The sequence below is a fragment of the Nyctibius grandis genome, chromosome 4 (genome assembly GCF_013368605.1).
Source record: "Nyctibius grandis isolate bNycGra1 chromosome 4, bNycGra1.pri, whole genome shotgun sequence".
Classification (NCBI taxonomy): domain Eukaryota; kingdom Metazoa; phylum Chordata; class Aves; order Nyctibiiformes; family Nyctibiidae; genus Nyctibius; species Nyctibius grandis.
Window position 1 is genome coordinate 12,043,015 of NC_090661.1, and position 26,082 is coordinate 12,069,096.

The 26,082-nt window shown below is 39.7% G+C and overlaps 1 protein-coding gene across 1 annotated transcript in view; it reads left to right on the forward strand.

Annotated features, from left to right (window-relative positions):
- The window catches only part of SBF2 (SET binding factor 2), a 288,886-nt gene that overhangs the window by 167,911 nt on the left and 94,893 nt on the right, over positions 1–26,082 (forward strand). The window contains 3 exon segments of the mRNA XM_068398307.1: positions 2,080–2,284; positions 5,575–5,684; positions 7,171–7,320. Of these exon segments, the coding sequence (XP_068254408.1) occupies positions 2,080–2,284; positions 5,575–5,684; positions 7,171–7,320 (465 nt within the window).

Here is a 26,082-nt window from a genome sequence, read left to right on the forward strand (position 1 = left end):
CTGGTACAAGTGGAAAATCTAGACAAGTTTTTGGCATGTACTGCATCAGTAGTTGAAGACATTAGACCTACATTTCTCATAGCATATACAGCTGAGATGAGGTTTGTGATGGCCAAGATTAAAGTCACTCTTTCTGTATCTTTCCTCTGGGTCTCTCTTCTCCATAAAATGGAATGTGGAATAGTTATTCTCCCTTTCTGGCTTTTTCTGTTGTGTGTCATCTGTTAGCCCCTGCTGAGATTGTGTTCCCTTTCCCTGCCTTGCTTCTCCCGGCATCTGCTGCTGTCATCCCCTTAGCTAGATTTTTGGCTTGTTTCATTAAACTTTCCTCTGCAGAGGCTTTGTATGGCTAAGTAGCTGGTTTGTTTTGACTGCTGTTTTTCAAGTTGATGCATTTGATCTCCTTGTTGCCTTTTGCTCCAGTAAACAAAAGTATCAAGCTAGCTCCTGTTTACAACTTTTATTGCAAGCTAGTTATGCTTATACAACAGAAACCTAATTGATTAAGTAGCACTCTTTGGCAGTGGTACATACCCAGTAATGAATAACAGCATAGAGTCAAATTGGATAACAGTAAATTCAGTATGATTAATGATAACCCCTGGTATATGAATGAAGAGATGAAAATACCCTGTTTTGTTTGGTTGATCGTTGCACTCCTCAAGATGTGAGATGTGATCCTGTGAATGGTGGTAGAATCCTTGTGGAACATGTAGATCTCAGCTGTATTTTGGAAAAGGTACAACCTGAACCCAGAAAAAAACCCAAACAGGAAAGATTATCAACCATTTGAAGAAAAAAAATTAAAAGATATGGTGAATTTTCATATCTCACTCTTTTCAGGATATCTTTCTGGAAAGCGTGTTTTAAACAAGCTGAAAGCAATGTGGAGGCAGTTGAGTGAAACTTAGTGGCTTGTGATGTACACGGTCTTTCTGGTTGCTGAACACCAGAGGCAGAAGATGCGTGTCCACATGTAGGAACACATATTGCACTGATACTGCATCTGGTATTGACAAATGCCAACAGAGCTTACCTACATAGAGCAAGTATTCAAATGTCCCACATACAGTCACATCTTTGTTGTATGGTACAGGGCGTACTTTGCTAATGTCTTCAGTATTGCATAATAATGTCAAGATTGAGACAAATATAATATTGCATAGTAGCAGATGCAGCAATTATCAGTGTTCTGCAATGTGAAACTGATTTTTACATTTTTTTAATTCTGAAGACCTCTGCCAGAAAACCCAAAAGCAAGGATAAAAGCTTTCTTTGGGACTGCTTATTACATTTTCTTTTAAAGAAAAAGAAAACAAAGACCCTAGAAGGATGGGCGAAAAATCATGTAGGCAAATGTTTACAGTAGAAATTCTGATAGTTTTGCAACAACAGAAGTCTCTTGTGTCATTTGAGAACACCACAAAAATCTGACATGATAGCTGCTTTTTACTTCCCTTGTAGTTTAGACCCATCATTCACTCTCTTTGATCACCTGTACTAACTTTTTTCATTTTTTTTAGTGCAAACAGTGAGCTGCATGACATATTGTTATGGGACACACAGAAGATAGAAAATTGGTCCCTAATGAGGGATGGCCATAGTTTGAGACAACATGGTACAAAAATGAATTTTCACTTCGTAGTCTTCTAGATGAGATGTGTCTTCACATCTCATCAAGAAGAGAATGTTTCTCAGTACTCAGTGAAGTGATTGTATGTTTTAACATTCTTCAACTGTCTTTCTAATGAAGAGGTTGATTGTCAAACTAATTTCTGTTCAGGTCTTAAATATTCATTAAGCTGCATAAAATCAACATAAGTTGTGAACTTCTTTTGCTCTCTTTTTGAATTTTGCATGTTGACAGAGATAATTTCATAACAGCCTTTAACAAAGTATTACAGATAATGAATCAAGGATGATACAAATATGAAACATGATGTTAGTCAGCTGCATTAGATACTTGGCTTCTTAATCTTTCAAGTATGACAGATACATAAAACAGCAATAAAATCGGATGAGACAGATGGTAACACTGTGTAACACATTTGTGTATAACCTTTTGCTTCTGACCTGCAGGAGAATCCCAATCCACACATAGCGTTCCAGAAAGTGCCGCGGCCCACGGAGGGCTCTCACCTGCGGGTTCACATCCTCCCTTTCCCCCGGATCAATGAGTGCCGGGTGCAGGAGCTTCTCCAGGAAGGCCTCACAAGGAGTCAGGGTGCCCCCCCTGCTACCCGGGGGGACAAGAAGTGCGTCGTTCCAGCGGGTCCCCCTGTTGGTATGTTTACTTGTTCCCTCAACTTACCTGTTTGTCATCCTGTCTCATGAGTTGAATATATAATTAGCATGACTGCAATGTGTTTCTCCCAAGTTCACGTTAATACAGTCTTTTTAGCAATTGTAGTAAACTTTAGTACATAGACTTGCCTGTTTGCCTTTCCAATTTTAAAAGCCCTTTTTCGTCAGCCTTTATTAAGAAGTCAAACATCCAGAGCATGAGTGGCGTAATTACTAATAACAAAAAAATATTTGATCTGAGTTAGACTAAGCTATTAAATTAGATATTATCTAATCATCTAGGTCTGGTGAATATCACCGTAGGTTACCTGTAGGACTGGCTGAACCAAGCTTTGAACTATTAGGGTTTCTCCTTTGACACTAGTGGAAGACATGTAAATTACTGGAAAAAGGCAAAGAACAAACATGGCATCTGTCTCAAAAGAAATATACTGGTATTTAAGTATAAAGAACAGATGTAGACATTCTAGGCCTGTCAATTTCATTTTAATGCCAGAAAAATTCTGTTAGTCATAGTCATATTCATCAATGTGAATGATGGAATAAACAAGTATGTTTAGTAAACTTGCAGGCCACACGAAGCTGGCAGAGCTTGCAAAACTTTTTAAGGATGGGATTAGAATTCAAATGAATCTTGAAAAATTAGAGATCTTGTCTCTGTCGAATTTTGTCCTTCTCTACTGTTTTTCTTCAAATAAGGTATTGCACTTGCATAGGCATGCTTAGCTGACTAGGCAACAGTTCTTCAGAAATTAATTTGGGGATTATAATGATCATAGGGCAAACATGACCCAACTATATCAAGCTATGGCAAAAAAGACAAACATCTTAGTGGGATGTATAAACAGGAGTTCAGTCAGTGAACCCCATGGAGAAATCCTTTCTCTGTACTCAGTAAGGCCTCAGCTGGACTGTTTGTATCCATTTTTGGACACTGGAAGACTGTCTCTGTTTTTGGTTCTGTTGGAGAGAGTTCAGAAGAAAGCAACAAGAGTGACCAGCAGTCCGGAGAATTTGACCTACAAGGAAAGATGGAGAGTTGTTTAGACTGAAAAACAGAAGACTGAGGGAACACGTAATAGCAGTCTTCAATTGCTTAAGAGGCTGTAAAAAAAAAATGGAATAATCTGTAGTGATAAGAAATAATGGGTTTAATTGCAGCACAGAAGTAGAGTTATTTGTCAGGAAAAACTTGGTAAAATGAGGATTGTGAGGCAGTTGAATGGATTACTTGTGAAGCCATGGAGTCTCTGTTATCATAGAACTTTGGGAACATGTTAGACAAACATGAGAAATAACATAAATACAGTTGATCCTCCCTAGGGACAGCAGGATGAACTAGATGGCCTCTTGAGGCCCCTTCCAGGCCTGTTTGTCTTTGGGTTTATGTAAGAAGACAAACAAACTCTATTCACCTGCCTTTGCTGTTGACTATATCATTGAATCTGTTACTTGTAGAAAATTTAAAGAGTATGTGCTTGTGTTCTGTTGTCTTTCTTTAAAAGGCTAGGTGCAAGAGAAGCTTTTCTTTCTTAATAAGTTATTTTTTATGTCAAAGTGTTTTGTTTTTTTTTTTTCCAAGGAACAACTTTCACACTCATGTTCCCTGCTGTCCTATGTGTCAAAGTCCTTGCATATTGGGAGCTTCTTATAATCTACAAGAAGGGCATATTCTGCATTTATATTCTATTTACTTGATAATAAAGAGAAAAAGAGAATGTTAGTTCATTCCATTCTGAATTTTCTTGACAATTCAGAGCGAAACACTGCATTAAGGAAATAATCTTTAGCTCTCAGCAAAGTGGAATCTAGATAAGAGAACAGGTTTTTCAGGTTTATTCCATGTCACAGATTTCTTGGCATGGCCAATGAATTCTTTAGGGAAAAATAGTTATCTACTCACAGAATCACAGAACATTAGGGATTGGAAGGGACCTCAAAAGATCATCTAGTCCAATCCCCCTGCCGGAGCAGGATTACCTAGATCATATCACACAGGAACGCGTCCAGGCGGGTTTTGAATGTCTCCAGAGAAGGAGACTCCACAACCTCTCTGGGCAGCCTGTTCCAGTGTTCGGTCACCCTCACCGTAAACAAGTTTTTCCTCATATTTATGTGGAGCCTCCTGTGTTCCAGCTTGCACCCATTGCCCCTTGTCCTGTCAAGGGATGTCACTGAGAAGAGCCTGGCTCCATCCTCATGACACTTTCCCTTTACATATTTATAAACATTAATGAGGTCACCCCTCAGTCTCCTCTTCTCCAAGCTAAAGAGACCCAGCTCCCTCAGCCTCTCCTCATAAGGGAGATGTTCCACTCCCTTAATCATCTTCGTGGCTCTGCGCTGGACTCTCTCTAGCAGTTCCCTGTCCTTCTTGAACTGAGGGGCCCAGAACTGGACACAATATTCCAGATGCGGCCTCAGCAGGGCAGAGTAGAGGGGGAGGAGAACCTCTCTCGACCTACTAACCACACCCCTTCTAATACACCCCAGGATGCCATTGGCCTTCTTGGCCACAAGGGCACACTGCTGGCTCATGGTCATCCTGCTGTCCACTAGGACCCCCCAGGTCCCTTTCCCCTACGCTGCTCTCCAACAGCTCTGTCCCCAACTTGTACTCATACATGGGGTTGTTCTTGCCCAGATGCAGGACTCTACACTTGCCCTTGTTATATTTCATTAAATTTCTCCCCGCCCAACTCTCCAGCCTGTCCAGGTCTCTCTGAATGGCTGTGCAGCCTTCTGGTGTGTCAGCCACTCCTCCCAGTTTGGTGTCATCAGCGAACTTGCTGACAGTGCACTCTATTCCCTCATCCAAGTCATTAATGAATATATTGAATAGAACTGGTCCCAGTACCGACCCTTGAGGGACTCCGCTAGACACAGGCCTCCTGCTACAAAACATGCAAGGCTACATAGTTCACTGCAGAACACACACACATTTTTTTTTCCTTAATTTGTATTTATATATTTCATTACTATGTTAGAGGTTGGAATCTTTGTGCCTGTATGAGACAAATGGAACAAGTTGTAAAGAGAATCAACTTCTCTGGTTAAAATTCAGAGCACTCTCTTCTTCAGATAGTATAGGAAAACCAAAGATTTAGGATCTTATGTTCCCATCTGCACATGTCTGCTAATGGTATTTGCTTAACAGAACAAAATGGAGGGCACTTTTTTTTTTTTTTTTTTTTAAAGAACTTTCTGGTATTCTTTGTGGCTCTTGCAGAAGACATCTCACAGAAGTGTATTCTTCTTTTTCTTTGTTAGTTTCGATAATGGAAAAAGGAAGCACAGTTTTCAACAGTGCACAAAGGCTGGAAGTTGTTAGAAACTGCATCTCGTTCATTTTTGAAAACAAATTTTTGGAGACTGAAAAGGTAATAAAATGAAGTTTTAACTTCCTCAAATAAGCCTCCATTCTGTTAATGAGCAAATGGAGACTGACCTTGTCACAAAGTACATTTTGAAGTCCTGTTTCAAATACTAATGATTATTTTAACCATTTAAATGAATGAAGGAAGCAATAAAACTAATCACCTAAATGCAGAACTGTGTGTAATATGAAGCTAATGGATTTGAAAACCTGTTTGTAATACTATGTGTGTGTGTTGATGCCTATTTTGCTAATTTATATTACCATTACAAATAGTATTGTCCACATGATTTTTTTAAAAAAGGAGTATATATTGGTCTAGCAGTATTGATTAGAAGGAATGTAAAGAAAAGGCATACATAGATGTTGCAGTGTTTGTCAACCAATGCTCTTTTGAAATTTTTAGTACAGTAAAGTTTGCTGGTGTTAAAAATCAATAATTTGATAGAACTCAGAGTTTAATATAAATATTTGGCATGTCTGTCTTCACTAAAATGTACTAGTGAGTTGTCATGCTTGACATTTTTTCACATTAAGAAGTTGCCACGTTTTGTAGATTCTATCCATAGAGTTTTCAATTATTGATTCTAGAACACTCACTCAAACTTACTCTCAAATCTAATTCTATATATGAAAATGACTGTAAAATTATTTTAAGAATTTTTTTGATTTCTCAGAAAAGTATCAACTGTACATCTCTGAAGCTGTGCAGCTCAAGATGGAAAATGAGCATTTCTTGATCTACAAGTTATGTTGTGGGAAAAGTCCTAGTAAAATGCATAGCGCTTTAAAGAGTTTTGATGCATGTGTAACACAGTAGTTTTTAACCTCTTACAACTTACAGGCACTTGGAAAATTTCAGTATTTTTTTGTCCCCCTGCATGGTAAATTTCTCCTAAGACAATAGGCTGCCTTTTCTTATTTATCTGTAACCACACATCAAATCTAGTCGAAAGGGCCACAGTTGATACTTGCTGCATCTTTAAAACATTGGTGTAAATATTACATTGGCACTGGTTTAGGGTAAACTGCCTAACAGTCTTGTGGCCTCATTGCTATGAGAGGTATGCCACTCTGAAGCCGTTTGTCATTCACTGCTTATCAAAAAAACATACCGGTTGGCATTGATATGCTAACTCCAGACCTGGCCTGGCTGGTACAGAATAGAGCTCTTGCTTTCATGCACAATAATCCATTTCTGATTTGACATCTGTTCAATGCCTGTCCATATTCAATCATTTCTACTTAAAGATGTAGGTGAGAAATGCTGTTTAATGCATTTGAGAAAAATATGGGAGAAATGTAATACTTAATGACTCGAGCTAAACCAACCATTGTGTGAAAGTCTGATATTCAAGCTAATGAGTCATTTCCAAATTTATTCTCTACTATACTGTAACTTGCAGTTTCTTAATGAAGAATGAATGATCTTCAGTATGAATAGAGCCATGTAATTTCATTTGCATAAAGTTAGATTTTCTTATCTCTAGACCCTGCCTGCAGCTCTGAGAGCCCTAAAAGGAAAGGCAGCTCGGCACTGCCTGACCCAGGAATTAGGCCTGCATGTTAAACAAAATCGAGCAATACTGGACCACCAGCAGTTTGACTACATTGTGCGAATGATGAACTGTGCTTTGCAGGTATGTATGCGAAGGTTTTGTTCTTTGGTTGTCTTTGTTTTGTTATTATGATAAGCAAAAAATTGTTGAGAGTGATGTGGAGAAGCAAAATAATTAAGTTATAGGACCATCTACTACAATGATCTAGCAGATACTACTGACAATGGATTTAAGATATTTTGTTGTTGAAAGGATAAAGGACAAAACACTCAGGTCTATACAGATCTGACTGGTATGAGAAACAGAAAGAAAACTGTTCCCATTATTAATAATTTAGATATAATTTCATTTTGGTAAGTATTGAAGTGATTTATCTTAATGGCTTTAAGTACTTTTTAATGAATGGGCATTGGCTTTTCCAGGTTATTTTCAACTCTGAGCTCCTAAAATGTATTATCCACTGGTCACTTAGAAAACCTATAAGTTTGTCCTCTTTGTCATCACAAGTGTGAACATACTTCAAGAAGAAAGCATACTTTCTGCTTCCATGGTTCATGGTGATAGTTCTACTTGTCACAGTGACATCTTAGTTGGTCAGAGACTCACTGAAGGTGTTTGCAGTTCATCTACGAAGTTATTCTACTGTTGAATTAAATAATCCTGTGCTGAATAAACATCAACATATGGTGGCAGCTACCTATGAGAGTAAAATATGTGAATGACTTATTTTGACTTTCATTTGAATAATTGTTCTGTTTTAGCTTTACTTGTTGGCAATTCATTGTCAGAAATATTTTATAGACATCAGTGTTTTCAGTCTGATATCCAAGAATGTAGTAGTATTTTTTTTAATTTGTAATGTGATCACATTTGGTTATAATTTGCCTCTTGTTGCCGCGTCTAAGTTAGTTTATCAAATTATTTTGATTCAATTGAGGGATTTGATTGAGACATTGATATTTTAACCCCACTCTTCTCTAACCTAAAAAACATTGAAATTATTTTGCAGCAGTTTGTTGACCCATATTTTTTAAAAAGTGAGTGCTAAATACAAGTTTCACTTAAGTATAAAAATAAATTAACATTGACTGAGCAAATGCTACCTGAGGTCACCATCAAATGTAAGTTTTGTTGTCAGTTGTATTTCTTGTTTGTTCACAGTAGATATTTTTCTACCATTTGAAACAAAATTCAGCTTTGCCTGAGCAGTGGTCTTTTGAGTAAAATTGCCTGCAGTTAGCAGATGAAAACTGAAGTCGACTGGCTAAAATTGCACAGCGTGTACCAGAGTGTGCTTTTTTGGCACAGGCGTTGGCCTTTTCCAAGCTCTAAGTGTAGCCTCAGAGTTGGAAGAAAAATGGAAGTTATCTGTGAAACTGTATTTCTCTGCCCAAAATCATGACCAATGGAATACTGCACCTGCTGTGTATTCCAGAGTTAGAAATTTTCTTTCAAATCAGAAAACAGAATTGTCTAGATGTGCCACAGATTTTGCTTCTACTTTTTTGGTTGTTACTGGGATAAAAAAGTCGAGATGTTTTTGGACAATAGGAACGGAATACAAATCCCTTTTATTTGCTGTATCTTAGTACAAAACAGATGGCAGAGGAAAATGAGGAGTTGAGGAAATTTCCTTTTCTGAGGAAAGAAATACTGACATCACCTTTTAATAAAGCAATAAAATCCAATTTTTCTCTAGGAGAAAAATGTTACCTTTCTTCACAGTGATTTGAAGACCCAAGAAGGACCTTAGTGTTTATAGAAACGAATGTGTCTGAAGATTTACTGAAGTTAAAATTGAATGGGTTTTTTCCTCAATAAAGCTAGCAAATACAACTTAAATCATGCAGAGGAAACAGATCAAGTAAGGAGGCATAGTTTTTATGCTTTTTTCCCCCCCCAATATTATTTACATATCTTTGAAAATATAAGATGGAAATTTTCATTACTCAGGAGTAAGCTCGGCCAATATGAAAACATCTGAACTCCTGACACTGGGCAGCTACTTAGAAGCAAGTATTTAATACATCTACTTTTATGATGTATGAAATTATTTATTAAGATAAAACTATGATTTATAATTTGTCTGTACACTTTGTTCAACTGTATTATTTGGAACAATGTGTAAATTGTGACATCTTGGAGCTTCCCTGTATCGGATCAAGAAAAAAATACATTACAAGAACTTACTTAAGTTTGCCTTTGCTGCAGTGGGACTCAGCAAGTCAACATTTTGCTGTAGAAACGTGAATTCTGTTAGCTGCAGGTCATAAGACCAAGTAATTTAAACAGTGTCTGTTTAAAAAGATACAAAAACCTAATTTAAGAAATGTGGTCTTAACTGTAGACGTATTAAAGCTTTAGGGAAATACCACATTAGTTATGACAGAATTTTGGGGGGAGAGTTAGATTGCAGTATTGCTTTAAGACCTCACCGAACTATTGGAGTTGTGGAAACTATCTCAGTCGTACCACCAAACGTCTTGTCACAGATTTTTCTGTTAACGTTATTGCACGTTCCCATTGGCTTCTGAGAGACAAACTAAAATATTGCTGTGGCCAGGAGGCATATAGCAGCTGATGCAAAAGCTGAGAAGAAGGGAAGGCCCCGGGCATAGTCGATAGGTTGGGCAGAGCCCTGGCTCTCTACTGTTCACACTCGGTTGAGCTGGGATATGTGTGTGCTGCAAGCCCCAGCCTGATGGTTTTCCCTGGGAAATACCAGTCTCTGCTGGCTCACTTACTCATGAGGATACGAAATCTGATGCTCCCCAGCCACCAAACCTCTGCTACTGATAATGTGAATTGTTGCAAACCATGTGTATTTCAAGAGGTACAGGTTGGCCATTTCTGAAAATGTCTTTTGAACAAGAAACTCTATTATTGGCATGTACTGAATTCTTTGTCTTACTGGGAACAGTGCCACATATTACAAAACCAGGAAGATTGCATTCTGCACGTTTACTGCAGATCCCTCCGTTACTATTCAAGACTTTCCTGGTTGTTTAGTGTCAGGTTTTTTCTTTTAATGGAATGTATTCTCCTGTTTTACTGGAGTCCATAAAAATAAAGGTCAGATGCTTTTTCAGAGCTTCTGTATACTCGTTTTGTAGATGAAGAGCAGTACGTTAACAAAATGCTAGTAATAATCCCACCATGTATATTGTTGCTGGTCTCATTATATCTGGTGTGACATGTCTGCTACCACAGTGCTTGAGAATAGATTAAGGAAGAGGAATAAAATACTCATACCATTTCACAGAATCACAGAATCACAGAATGTTAGGGATTGGAAGGGACCTCGAAAGATCATCTAGTCCAATCCCCCTGCCGGGGCAGGATTGCCTAGACCATATCACACAGGAACGCGTCCAGGCGGGTTTTGAATGTCTCCAGAGAAGGAGACTCCACAACCTCTCTGGGCAGCCTGTTCCAGTGTTCAGTCACCCTTACAGTAAAGAAGTTTTTCCTCAAATTTAAGTGGAACCTCCTGTGCTCCAGCTTGCACCCATTGCCCCTTGTCCTGTCAAGGGATGTCACTGAGAAGAGCCTGGCTCCATCCTCTTGACACTTGCCCTTTACATATTTATAAACATTAACGAGGTCACCCCTCAGTCTCCTCTTCTCCAAGCTAAAGAGACCCAGCTCCCTCAGCCTCTCCTCATAAGGGAGATGTTCCACTCCCTTAATCATCTTCGTGGCTCTGCGCTGGACTCTCTCTAGCAGTTCCCTGTCCTTCTTGAACTGAGGGGCCCAGAACTGGACACAATATTCCAGATGCGGCCTCAGCAGGGCAGAGTAGAGGGGGAGGAGAACCTCTCTCGACCTACTAACCACACCCCTTCTAATACACCCCAGGATGCCATTGGCCTTCTTGGCCACAAGGGCACATTGCTGGCTCATGGTCATCCTGCTGTCCACTAGGACCCCCAGGTCCCTTTCCCCTACGCTGCTCTCCAACAGGTCTGCCCCCAACTTGTACTCATACATGGGGTTGTTCTTGCCCAGATGCAGGACTCTGCACTTGCCCTTGTTATATTTCATTAAATTTCTCCCCGCCCAACTCTCCAGCCTGTCCAGATCTCTCTGAATGGCTGCGCAGCCTTCCGTTGTGTCAGCCACTCCTCCCAGTTTTGTGTCATCAGCGAACTTGCTGACAGTGCACTCTAATCCCTCATCCAAGTCATTAATGAATATATTGAATAGAACTGGTCCCAGTACCGACCCTTGAGGGACTCCGCTAGACACAGGCCTCCAACTGGACTCTGTCCCACTGACCACTACTCTCTGGCTTCTTTCCTTCAGCCAGTTCACAATCCACCTCACTACCCGATCATCCAGACCACACTTCCCCAGTTTAGCTGCGAGGATGCTGTGGGAGACCGTGTCAAACGCTTTACTGAAATCGAGATAGACCACATCCACAGCTTTACCATCATCTATCCACCGGGTAACATCCTCATAAAAGGCTATCAAGTTGGTTGAGCATGACTTCCCGTTGGTGAAGCCATGCTGAGTGCCCCTAGTGATCCCCCTATCCTTGATGTGCCTAGAGACAGCACCAAGAACAAGCTGTTCCATCACCTTTCCGGGGATGGAGGTGAGGCTGACCGGTCTATAGTTACCCGGGTCCTCCTTCTTGCCCTTTTTGAAGACTGGAGTGACATTCGCTTTCCTCCAGTCCTCAGGCACCTCTCCCGTTGCCCACGACTTAGCAAAGATGATGGAGAGTGGCCTAGCAATGACTTCCGCCAGCTCCCTCAGCACCCGCGGGTGCATCCCATCAGGGCCCATGGATTTATGGACATCCAGGTTGCTTAATTGGTCCCTGACCCAGCCCTCATCAACCAAGACAGATTCCTCCTCTAACCTGACTTCTTCTGGGGCCTCAGGGGTCCAGGGCTCCTCAGGACAGCCTCCAGCAGTATAGACAGAGGCAAAGAAGGCATTCAGTAACTCCGCCTTCTTTTTATCCTCTGTCTCCAGGGCCCCCACCTCATTCATCAGTGGGCCTACATTGCCTCTAGTGTTGGCTTTACCTGCAATGTATTTGAAGAAGCCCTTTCTGTTGTCCATGACCTCTCTTGCAAGGTTTAATTCCAAGGAGGCCTTAGCTTTCCTAGTTGCCTCCCTACATCCTCTGACAACAGACTTATTCCTCCCAAGTGGCCAGCCCCTCCTTCCACGATCTGTACACCCTCTTCTTCCACTTGAGTTTGCCCAGCAGTTCCCTGTTCAACCATGCAGGTCTCCTGGTACCCTTCCTTGACTTCCTACCTGCTGGGATGCTCTGATCTTGAGCACGGAAGAAGCAGTCCTTGAACGCTAACCAACTATCTTGGGCCCCCTTACCTTCTAGTACCCTGTCCCATGGGATTTCCCCTAGCAATTGCTTGAAAAGGCCAAAGTTGGCCCTCCTGAAGTTCAGGGTTGTGATTCTGCTAGCTATTCTGTTCCTGCCACATGAGATCCTGAACTCTACCATCTCATGGTCACTACAACCAAGCCTGCCCTCAACCTTCACCTCTTCAACCAGACCCTCCTTGTTAGTGAGGATGAGATCCAGCAGCGCTCCTCTCCTAGCTGGCTCATCCACCATTTGCATCAGAAAGTTATCATCAACGCACTGGAGGAACCTCCTGGACTGGGGATGGCTGGCTGAGTAGGCCTCCCAGCAAATATCAGGGTAGTTGAAATCCCCCACAACAACCAGGCCCTGTAATTGCGAGACTGCTCTCAGCTGCCTGTAGAAGGCCTCATCACCCTCCTCATCCTGATCCGGTGGCCTGTAATAGACACCCACAACAGTATCACCCCTGCCAGCCTGCCCCTTAATTCGCACCCACAAACTCTCAACTCACTCCTGATCCGCCTCTGGACAGAACTCAATACATTCTAGCTGCTCACTCACATAAAGAGCAACTCCACCACCTCTCCTTAGCGGCCTGTCTTTCCTGAACAGGACATAGCCATCCATGACCACATTCCAGTCATGTGAGTTGTCCCACCAAGTCTCTGTAATTGCCACTAGATCATAGCCCCCCGACCGAACACGGATTTCCCACTCCTCCTGTTTATTCCCCATGCTGCGTGCATTGGTGTACAGGCATTTCAGGGAGCGAGCTGAGCACACCGATTTCACCCCAGGGGGATGGGGGGCCTCCTGGTCTACCTCAACACTAGAGCGTTGCCCCAGTGGTGCAAGCCCAGCTACTACCCCATCCCCCTTTGAATCTAGTTTAAAGCTCTCCGAATGAGCCCTGCTAATTCCTGTCCCAGAACCCTTTTGCCCCTACGACATAAACCTTTCCCATGTATCACTGTCACACCTGTTGTCCTATAAAACCAGCCATTATCAAAGAACCCAAAGCCCTGCCTGTAGCACCAGTCTCGTAGCCAGGCATTAATAGAGAGAATCCTACTATTCCATCCCACGTCATCACCCGAAAATGGAAGGAGGGAGGAGAAAACAACTTGTGCCCCAGACTCTTTCACCAACCATCCTAGGGCCTTGTAGTCTTTCTTCATCCCCCTCAGACTACGGGATGCAGCTTCTTCCCCACCTGTCTGGAAGATCAGCAGGGGGTAGTAGTCTGTGGCCTTCACCAGGTTGGGGAGTTTCCTGGTGATATCCCTGATTCGGGCTCCAGGCAGGCTGCAGACCTCCCTGTGATGGGGGTCAGCTCTGCATATTGGGCCCTCAGATCCCTTTAGGAAGGAGTCTCCAACCACTAAAACTCTTCTCTTCTTCCTTGTGGAGGAGGTAGCTATACACCCGTCAGGTTTTTCTGACTGTGGTGGGACCTCTGATATAGGTTGCCTCTCCACCACATCCCTGTTGGACCGGCTGTATTCCACTAGGGCTTCATATCTATTGCTCAGAGGCACCTGTGGAGGCAAGGTAGGCAAGGAGGGCACTCGCCTTTTGCCACGGCCATAGACTTGCCTCCACTCACTCCTCTCCTCTAGGTTATCATTTTCCACCTGAGAGGGGCAGAGTACAGGGGTCCCTCGATCCTGGTTATCGTTTTCCACCTGAGAGGGGCAGAGTACAGGGGTCCCTCGATCCTGGGAGCTCTCCGGCAGATGCTCCCATTTTTGTTGCAGGGAGGGCAGAGCCTGGCTCCACCAGTCTATCTCCATCTCAGCCTCCCGAATGCTCCTAAGCCTTTCTACTTCGGCTTGAAGCCTTTCAGCCTGGCTTTGCAGCTGTGCCGCTCGGCCGAGTAGATCATCTACTTGCTCACAGCGCACACAGCCCCCTGACACCACAGAGACGGTGTAGCATTCCCTGCAGCCGGCAACCTGCACCATCGCCTCCTTCCGTGGGAGCTCTGTCTGGGTTCCCACATCCATTTTGGTCTTCTTCCACCGGGTAGATACCATTGTTCTTCCTCTGAGCTGGGAAATACGTGTTGGTGCCACCCCTGGTTCACAGCTCCTTGGCACCTTCAAGTTAATAGCTGTTTTATTTTAGTGAAAAATTACTTAGGCTGTATTTCCCCCAGTATCCGATCTCTAACCATTTTGCAACTGCGAGGAAGGGAGGGTGGTATTTTACTTATTTCTCTAGAGATGGCAAAACTTGGGCTTGCCAGATCTCTGGTGTTTGTCAGCTTGAATCTCTCAGTCCAAGAGTGACAGTCTTTTGACTATTCTACTTTAGACTATTTACAGTCTGAAGGTACTGGGCAGGACCTCACTGGAAATTTTTAATAGGCCTATGATCTATGGAATAGTACAGTAGAATTTCATATTAATCTGCCATATTTAGCAGGTAGGCAGCTGCATGGCAACCCTAGTGGTAGACTTTAGGTGGCTTTATAACTGCATCATGCCTTACCTTAACTGTATTAAGTTGACACTGAAGTGTTAAAAACATGCTTTATTGTGTCTTTTTATGTCTGGGAAGTATTAATATACTGCTCCTGAAATGAAAATGAAAGAAGTATTTCAGATCGTTCTTAGTAGTGGGAAGATCAAAATGACACGGAGATTGTATTGCTCATTGATTAAAGCAGATTCCTGATGAGGGTGATTAAATTCCCAGTTATTTGCTTTTATCTCTTATAGAAGTTATCATTGGCCACTTGCTAAAAACTTTATTGTCATGCCCTAAGTGTGAACTTATCTCCTGACAAATCATATACTCTGACAAGCATTTAAATCAGCCTGTATTACAGCAGTGATTAATATCTGATAGCGAAGCAGAAGCTTTATGTTCTGTTCCATATGCTATATAACTAAATTACTGTTAAAAACCATCTGCAGTGTTCTGAAAGCTTAATATATTGATTGACAATTTATACAGATAGCACTTTAATGAGAAAAATGTGAAATTATTTCTCTAGACACTATTGCCATGGTGTTTGTTATCTGCTGCTGTGGTTACCTCAGAATAATTTACAATTACACATGAATTCCTATTTTAAAAGTTTTTTTCTCTTTAACTTTCTATAATGAAATGCTTTTCTCTGAGATTTCATACTTAACTTTTTTGCAACTAAAAAGCCTATTTTTTACCCGAGAAACACTTCTATGTAATTATGTTTCCAGCAACACAGTGTATTTTTAACACTCATTAAGAAATAATGGCAAAAACCTTCTCAAGGCTCAATTTGCATAGTTCTCCATTAATTTATTACGAACAACATGACTTGTCCAGATTTTCAATTGTCTGACTTTCCTCTGGCAGCAGCAAGTGAACTCTGTATTTTGAAACATGGTAGCACTTAATTTGATAAGATGGCAGTAAAGGCAAAAAGAGGCCTGAAGATGGTAAATTCTCCCACTGTGTAGGTGGAGAGTACTTGATAATCAGAAACAATTTTTATATTAAAAAGACATTCTAAACAATTTGCATAAAATACTTAACAGTAACAATAAGGCTTCCTAAAGAAAATTTTTTCTGGGGAAGAATTCGCTTGAGATAGCACAGGACTATGAACTAGCTTCCCTTGGCAGTTGGAACAGATAAAACCTTTTGTTTTAAAATAACAACTCCAAAACTACGATGTTGCAATATAACATTTCCTCTGTAAGATGTTGGTCAGTAATATTGCCTAACTTTAATGCTTTTTTTTGGCAAATATCGGTCAAATTGGAAAACATATGTGCCCCATACATCTGGAGTACTTAATCTAAATGTGGTTAGAGTGGAAATAAGGTGCATAAAACTGTTAAATACTTAAATACATTCAAAATTCTGATCTTTAGGTGTAGGAAAGGGGTGGGATCTTCTAATGCTGTTATTGAATCTGACTACCTACCTGAGTTGCTCCAGTGTCACATCTGTTGTGACAACACATATGTTGTACCAGTGTAACTGAGAGAATATCTTTAATAGTAGACAAATGAGTCATCATTTTAGTGCTTTAGATAATTTCTAATAGATCACTAGAGCTTTCCATAGTGGCAATAAGCAGATGTTTATCTTTCAACTAGAGTATACTGAGTATTCTGAAAGTATACTTACAGTATACAGTATGAAAAACAACTGTAGGAAGTCTTAGTAGCAACCAGGGCAAAATGAAAAATTTAACCTCTATTAGGTTATAACAAAGGTACATCTGGGCCAGCATCTGTTCTCCCAACAATGTTCAAAAGCAGATGAAAGATAGTATTGATTAATTTTGCCTCTAGAGTTTTGCTTGTGACTCTTCTGTATAGCTTTGATGTAATAAGGGCCTATTTCTAGCACTTGCTATACAGTCTGTTGTGAAAGAAACTTTAATATGCAAAATTAAAAACAGTGGCATTCTATAAATAATATTAAATTTATTTTTCTTATGCAAATAACTTTTGTATTATGTTCTGCCACCAGATAAAGTTTAAAAATTGTCAGTCACTTCTCAGAAGCAGGGGTTTGCGAGTACTGTCCAATAACAAGAAAGATTTTTATTACTCCTGAGAGAAAATCAGGCGTGTGTGTGTCATATGATTCAAATTCTTGGCAATATAAAGCATAAATGAACTAGCATTTCTCATATTTTATGTTGAAAACTGCGTTGCCAGACATCTTTATTTTGGAAGGTTAGAGTAAGTTTCTCTCCTTTCAGACTTTTATTTCATGGCCTGGCTTTTTTTATTCAGTTTAACTTGTGTTTCTGGAAGTAGAGACTCTCAGAAGTAATGTTTGAACAACATCAGTATTTGAAAATATTTTAAGGTATATTAAAACATAGAAAATAGATCATGAAGAGAAATCATGGGAGTTTAACGTGGCCACACTTAATTCTATTAATTCTTCAGTTATTAACAACTTATCTTTTTCATCCTGTTAGACATAGTCATGGTTATTATTTAAGTGAAAGAAAGTAGATTCCAGTGTTTAAGGCTTGGACTTGAAACATTTAAACAGGAATTAAACAGGATTTATTTCCATATTGTACTGCAGATTGTTTTTTTTGTCACAATGGGCACATCACATAGTTTCTCTGGTCCATGGTTTATCACCCAAAAAGTAGAACTAACAGTTTTTCCATCCTGCTGACTTTTCAGGGGTCCACTTGTAATATTCTGGACTTAATAAAAGAAGCTGCTATTTCTGAATCTTTCTGATGATGCCTCTTTCCCAAGAAATTGCAAGATGCTAGAATATAATTGCACATGACTGAACTGATGGCGTTCACATAATTTCTCTAGGAAAAAAAATGGAAGTACAATGTAAAAGATTGTTTTGCTGATCTGTTTATTTTTCCTTTTTTTTTTTTTTCTCTGAAGAACATACTGTTATACTCACCCCATCTCATTGGATGGCCATACAGTCCAGGAAAAATCCATTCACAGACATCTTTTTATGAAATCCAGAAAATACAGTTTCTTTCTTTGTGGGATTGCACATGTATGTATGTCACTCAACATTGCAGGCTTTTTAGCTTTATTATGGCTGCTAGAAGACCAGCCCCAAGTTACCTACTCTGCAGGTATCAATGGAGTTGACCACCTTGACATAGCAGTAGCCATTCTTCGGTGGGCCAGGACTATCACTGTGGAGGTGGCAGTGTCCAAGTAATTCCTTTTTGCATCGCTTAGGAAGATTTGTTTGTGCAGTGGTCTCCACAGAGAGATGTCTGGCTGGTTCTGCACATGTGTCCAGGCACCAAGGTGTTGTCTCAAACTGCGTTAAACTGCCTCTGTGATTTTAGTGAGGAATTTCTTTGATCATGAAAACCATGGCTGCTTTTCACAGTGGCGCTGTGCCGGTGGAGGTGCTCAGGAATGAGCTTGTGTGTCGCTGGGCACTTCCTAAATAGCTGTTTCCCTGCAAACTTCCAAGACCCTACTTCTGATAATCTGAAACTGTTTGTGACTTCTGCTTGGACCTACCCTCCGTAAGTATTGCGCGTGACTGTTACTTAGAGAAAGCAAAAGAGAAGGATTAGCAGTAATGAGAGTCCCGTGACATCCTGTCCATACCTACATCTGCCTTCAGCCTCCCCCTCCTTCTTGCCTTCTCACCAAAATGTGTTGTGTTCACACACTGCCTCCAACCCTCTATATGTACACGTATGCATGTGCATACACGAGGCACAAGGGTGGTACAGATATCTAAGTCTGCTATATAGAAAAATGTATATACACAGATACACATAATTTAAACTCGGTAGTAATGTAGAAGTTAAGATAATCCCCAATTCCCACTACGATCAAAGCAGCCTGTTTGGAGTGTGAATGAATGTGCATCTCGAACATACATCTCGAGGGCTCTGGTTGCACAGAATCCCCTGGTTTGCCCCAGGTCTCTTGCTGCTAACGTGAAAAAGGATCAAAAAATGCCAGAATAAAAATGTGATAGTGTCCTCCTTTCTGTTGATATAACTCGCCATAGCTATAACTTGTTTTCTAGACTGCAGGGTGTGAGGGTATTGATTATGCCTTCGTTATGTTCCTATGCAGTTATCAGAGCAGGATTCAGCCTTGTTTTAAGGGTCTCTGATAAATATTTTATTACAAATATCAAATGATGGAAGGGTATCGGTCTTAATACAAGAATAAACAGAAATACACGTGAGCAGCAGTGCCACCAGCTCCTTAGGCTGCTGGCAGCTCTGGGGCTCGCCATGGGGTTTGCAGCTGCGGCCGTGACTGGCTGGAACCGGCCGTGACCAGCCCAGGGCGCCCGCAGCCCCCTGCTGCCCACAGCCTCAGTCAGGCCCTCAGCGGTGTACAGCATGATCGAAATCAGGGCCCTGAGCCAACACAGCAGCAATAAAAATAGGTATGTTAAGAGCTGTGATGATCTTGAAGAGTTTTTAGCAGATTTTCCATGGCATTTACACAGCAATGTAGGCATTTTAGAAAAAAATACAGGGTGTAGTATCCAAACTGCAGACAGCTGGTCTGTGTCTGGGTTACACTGATTTCAGTTGGGTCGTTATCTGGCTTACAGATAGATCAGTAGAAATGTGATAGCCTTTTGGACACAAATGTAAGCACCAGAGCATCAGACACCGAATGAGTGTGTCACACCAGGTAGACCCTGGCAGGGCTAAGGAGAGTGGTGCAAACCCACCCATCCCGGTTGGGTCTCTGGGACGTTTGTCTGCTAGAGCAGTCTTTACTCTTAATGGACGTCTCCTGTCACTGGCCTTTGTTCAGTCCTGCTATATTTGCTGTTAATGCAGGGCATGCTCGCGTGTGTGTGCTCACACATAGGTATCTTATTGAAACCATGTAGCTTCTTGGAGCGTTGACGTGGTAGGCTCTGACTGCTCTTAAGTGTTCATTACTGTTAATTGTGGCCTTGTGGTTGCCAAGTGTTCCTAATAACTCTGTGTTCTAAATATTTTTGGTTGTCTTGATGAAAAGCAGACATGTGCTTGTACACTACTCACTGCTGTAAATAAAACAAGTCTGGTTTAGGAATTGTGTTATACTGCTGTGTAGTTGCTGATGAAAGACAGTAAAAGAAAAAAAAGACCTTTGATGTTGGAAAGAATAGGCATTTTGCTAATAGAATAAGTGACATGAAATCAGTGACTTCTGTTTTTACAAGTTTTATATTTAATAAAAGTACGAAAGGAACACATGGAATTTTGGTTTTATTTTAAATTTTATCTATGTGTATAATGTGTATTTCAGTACAGGTACATAATTCCATATAGATTTGCGTATAACACTGTTAGGTATGTATACATGCGCTTAATCTGAAATGAGTGTCATTTTATGTATACAGTAAGTAACGAAATATTATACCGTATTCATGTACTCTACCCATTCAGTGAACGTACCTCTGTGGCCACCCATGTGCATGTGTGTATTTAGCTTTAGTTCAGTCTTTTATTACTGAAATGAAGGGCAAGAGTTTGCCTGTCTAACATAGTCTCACTCTGGTCTTCCCCCACTGCACTTCACCCTTCAAACAACCATTAAACTGAGATCTAGTAGAGGAGCTGAAGTGGAATGCTTCTCTGCTCTGCAAGCAAGGTGTGTGCTCCCTTGATCGTTGATGGTACTTAACTTAGTAGAAGAAACATGCCATATAAAGACTCGTTTGTTGTTTCTATAAGGAATTTTATGAAGTCTGGTTTTAAATGTTTTATTTGCGGAAATTTGCATAAAAGTTGACAATGAGTGGCTGTAAGATCAGAATCTTTTCATTATTTTTCACATACAGTCATTTCTAAAACAGAAAGAACATTGAAATATATTCAAAATCTTCTCATCATTTAGTTGCTATAATGTTTGTATAACCTTTGATTTAAACAATTGAAATCTTGGCAGCTTGTATTCAAAAATTGAAGTGTGATATTGAGATATATACTATAAAACACAGGCCAGTTCTGGGTTTTGTCAATATTTTGTGTAAACTTTGACAAATGCATTAATATGAGAAAGATAAAATAGTGAACATAAGTCACATTTTAGAATGATCTTTAAAGAAAAAAGCATAAGAATCAATCTCTTTACAGTAACAGACGTACCTATACTGTTACATAAACAAAAAGTGTGTGATGTTACAGAACAAAAACAGAAAATACGTACGTTGTAAAAAATTCTTGCAGCAGTTGACATTCATTTTCAATATTATAGCCCAGATTTATGACTTAAATGAATTGTTTGCTAGAATGCATGGGAAAATGCTATGTAAGCAGGCTATGGTGAAGATTACTTTTAGTAATTCCCCCCACACCCTCTATACACAGTCAGGGGGCAGGCTTTGGTATCTAGTGATCCAACAATTTAAAAATAACTTCACCTAATGTCTACACATAAAACAAACAAAACTCACCAACCCACTTCCCTGCCTCTCTCCTCAATTCTTCAACTCTAAACTCCAAAAATCCATTTGGGAGCTAGGAATTAGAATCAAAGAATCATAGAATTGTGTAGGTTGGAAAGGAGCTTTGAGATCATCAAATCCAACCGTTAACCTGGCACTGCTGAGTCCACCTCTAAACCATGTCCCTAAGCACCACATCTACACATCTTGCTAATGTTTTATATCTTTTCCTGTACTTTTAAGTCTCACAAAATTTTGCTTCTGTAAATATCATGTATGTTCTGATATTTTTGACTTGCACAAGAATATTAGCATTAGTACAATCTGGATTCACAGGTGGCACAAAATACAATGCTATGCACAACATGTTTCTTGATCCGTGTCTTGCCTATGTGCCAGCAGAAGCTGGGGTTCACACCCTTAAACCAAGTAAAGTCTCTACTAAATAATTTTTTTTGTATTAGAACAGAGTCAAAACAAGTTGTTGTTTTGGACATTTTTTTCTTTATAAGAAGAGGAAAAAATTTAATGCCAGCAAAGCCAGTGGACTAAAACGACCTTTAATTTATTGTTTGCAGGACAAATTCAAGATTCTAGACTATTGATTTCCTTGGAATTTAGGCTGTTGTATTTATGAAGTTAAAAGGTATTATTACTTTTGTGAAAAACAATTTAAAGGAAAATATTTATTTTAATGGACTATTTTGGAGCCTTGCCTTTGTCATTTGAGAATAGCTGAAATACTAACCATATGTGGTTCTGTTTAAAAGCCACAGGCCACAACTACAGTTATGTTAACGCAATGTGTTACTCATCCTCTGAATCGCATGTGTAAGAAAGTCATAGACTTTGATCCTGATTTGATTATGATAGATGGCTGTTATCTTCACAATCCCCTATCCATTTAGCCTCCAACCCTACAGAGCTAGTTACTGTGTAAAACATTTTCTGTGAAGAAAACTTAGTTTACGTAGACTTGGGGTTTTTCAGTTACTTTTCACAGCCTCTCAGGGATAGTCAGTAGACCAGAAGCGTTGTATAGATCAAAACATGAAAACCATAACTACAGAGGAAATCCAGACCAGGATGCTGAGAGGTATTATAATTATCACTTCTTTGATTATCCGTATTTCAGCTAAACTTTGTCAAAGGGGCTCAAACTGTCACATGTGTTCATTGCAAAGAACTGCTTCAGGATAATTTTGTATGAAAGTACCATATAACAAAGATTTGAATTCCATCAGTCTTGTCTGATTTCTAATTTCAAATCGAAGATACAACATGTGTATGAAAACAGGCATCAGAACTGATTAACTTAAAATCAGTCCAGCAAACCGTAATTAACTATTCACAGAATCACAGAATGGTTAGGGTTGGAAGGGACCTCTGGAGATCATGTAGTCCAACCCCCTGCCAAAGCAGGTTCCCCTAGAGCATGTTGCACAGGGTCGCGTCCAGGCGGGTTTTGAATATCTCCAGAGAAGGAGACTCCACAACCTCCCTGGGCAGCCTGTTCCAGTGCTCTGTCACCCTCAAAGTAAAGAAGTTTTTCCTCATTTTGAGATGGAACTTCCCATGTTTCAGTTTGTGCCCATTGCTCTTTGTCCTGTCACCAGGCACCACTGAGAAGAGTCTGGCCCCATCCTCTTGACACCCATCCCGAAGGTATTTGTAAGTATTGATAAGATCCGCCCTCAGTCTTCTCTTCTCCAGGCTAAACACACACAGCTCCCTCAGCCTCTCCTCATAAGGGAGATGCTCCAGTCCTCTGATCATCTTTGTAGCCCTTCGCTGGACTCTCCCCAGTAATTCCTTATCTTTCTTGAACTGGGGGGCCCAGAACTGAACACAGTACTCCTGGTGTGGCCTCACTAGGGCAGTGTAGAGGGGGAGGATAACCTTCCTCGACCTGATAATAATTCTGAACCATAATTATCTATTCATGAAAAATCGACTTATGGAAAGGTGAACGATCCTACCTGAAGCCTACTCAGAGTGCCATTGGTGGTGTTCATTCCTGGCTTCAAATCTGGGGGCATTCTGTGCTTAAGAGTAAGAATAGATATACTAAAATATATGAGTATTCCAATTATCTCTTTTATAAAAACATTCACTTTCTTCAGTAGCGTACTTGAAATTCGTCTCATCTGAGATCACCTAGGAGTAATCGAAACTGTGGGGAGAATTGCTGATTCTTGGATACATTTTTCCACAAAAGCACTTTAAAGATTGTTTCTGCAGCCAGACATTTTCTTAATATTCCACAAACATTTTTGAGGTTACATGTTCTCCATTCAGGTTTTATCGATCTCCATAAATACAGTTTTTGGAGAAAGAGATTAGAATTTGTTGGGGGGAAATGACTTTTTTTTCCAAGCCAGCTTGAACCTAATAATGTTTAACAAATATACCTAAGTCAACGTATTTTCTTGGTGCGCATTGTTTCCATGAGAGTTTGAAATTTTTTTTGTTTCAGTTACTGATAATACATGCTCTTGGGAGCATGAAGATAAACAAATAAAGAGGCTTGCTAAGAGAGAAAGGGAGCATTACAAGGGATGTCATATGTTCCCTGTTACCTCTTAACAAAGGGACTATGTTCCGTATTTTCCATCTTAACAAAAAATTAAAGTTCCTACATCTATTCCTATCTAATTTTCAACATTTGAAACATAATTATGTACTTAAAAAAATAGAATGAACAAGTATGTAGCTCAGTTTTCTGGTGAGTGAAAAGAAGCTGACCTTAGAGGTCCTTGGGAGTAGCTGAAATTTTGGTGGAGCCTGTAATCTCTATGTTAGTGATGAAACATCTTTGGCTACTCAGGCAACAGCCTAATAAAAAAGAAATCATGAACAAATTCATTTTCAATGAAGTAATTTTAAGTCATAACCTAAATAATTTCTAAATTCTCCAATAAAAGTTTTCCTAAAAAAAGAAGGAAGTTTTAAAGTTTTCCTTTAAAAACCTTACTGAAAAGACTAAAACCAACATTTGATCATGAACTTTATCTAGTGCAGAAACCCTAAGCTTGTACCATACCACTGTAAAGCTTGGTTCTATAACAATTTTGTATAAATATGTAGCTTCTATAGAAATAAAAACTGAAGTACTTATTAAAAAATGAATTTTGGTTAGCAATGTATGCAAGAACTATAGTGGCTAGCAGCATTTAAAATCTGTATTATTAACAAAAAATGTTGATATATTTCTTGTGCTAGTCAGCATGCAGCTTTCAGTTCAGAACAGATGACCCTGGAAGCAACTAAAGCAATGTTCAATGTGCTTTCTTGGTCTCATTTTTATTCTTTTCTGTATTCTTTTCACTGTGTTTGGTAGTCATCCTTTGGCAGTAATTTTTTAGCTAATATTAAATCTCTTGCATTTATTTTATCATCACTCCATAGTGATTTCTTCAACTGTTTTTTTTTCCCTCATGACAGACAATCAACTTTACTAATCATTATTACAAAATAGTTGAATCTGTTGACTATGTTTAGGAAATAGGTATGTCAGTAAAAGACGTATCTGGAAACCTGATGTTTCAAAACTTTCTGCAATTCAACTGAGACGTGTTTCCTTAATTTAAGGTTTCTTCGTGTATCAAGAGACACTATTGGGTTATGGGACTTTTACATATTCCAGAAATTATTGCAGTACTGTAGACTCTGCTGTGATTATCTAATGATTACCAATATTACCATATAGATTTCCTTTATCTCACTTCAGTGATTACTGGTATGCTAGTAAAAGTTGGCAGGTAGTATGCTTTCATGAGTACTATATCTTTAAATTTGTTTTTTTGTTAACTCTGTGTGTGCCCAGATGAAGTAATCATATTATTTTAGGTATACAAAAGCTTCCATTCATGTGTTGATCTTGCTAAGTTCATTACTGTTGTAAGATGAGGTAGGGTAATCCTTATTTTGTTGTGTACTGGCTGCAGTGATGCCATTGTTAAAAACTAACAAAATAAAAATGCAACATAGTATATCTCTGTACTTATTCAGGATGAAGATAAAGGATTTGAGTCCAACATCTAATGACAAGGTATTTTCTAGAGATTTTCATTAAAATCAGATGTGCAGCACCTCTATGGTATTGTTACAGCAATGGTGAATTTTGGCTGACACTTAGCTGTCAGATTTAAGGTCAGAAAACAATCATGTACTTTGAAGGCAATGATGAATTCTTTTGGAAACTTGGGAAAGTATTTGTGTTGTTCCATACCAGATACTTGGTAAATTATCACAAAAAAGCAAGTCTTTTTTATCTTTGCATTCTTGTAATTTGTAAGAATTTATCAAGTTTAACATATTTCTTGAGACACAACTGTATCTAACCTATAAATGATATGTACCTTTATTTAATACAGTAAATCTCAACAGACATTTTGTCTTATAATATAAAATTCTGGTGCTTATCAGGCAGCTTTTTACTTATTTCAAAAATAAACATGAATGTTTAGAATTAGCTATTGTAAGACAAAAATACTTAATTTTCCTTTTATTGTTATAAAAATACGATATTAGCAGATTAGCACCATGCAGTTATTCCCAGATATAGAGTTAAATGAAAATACTATAATCTAGTCTAAACTTCAGTGATAGCCAAGGGG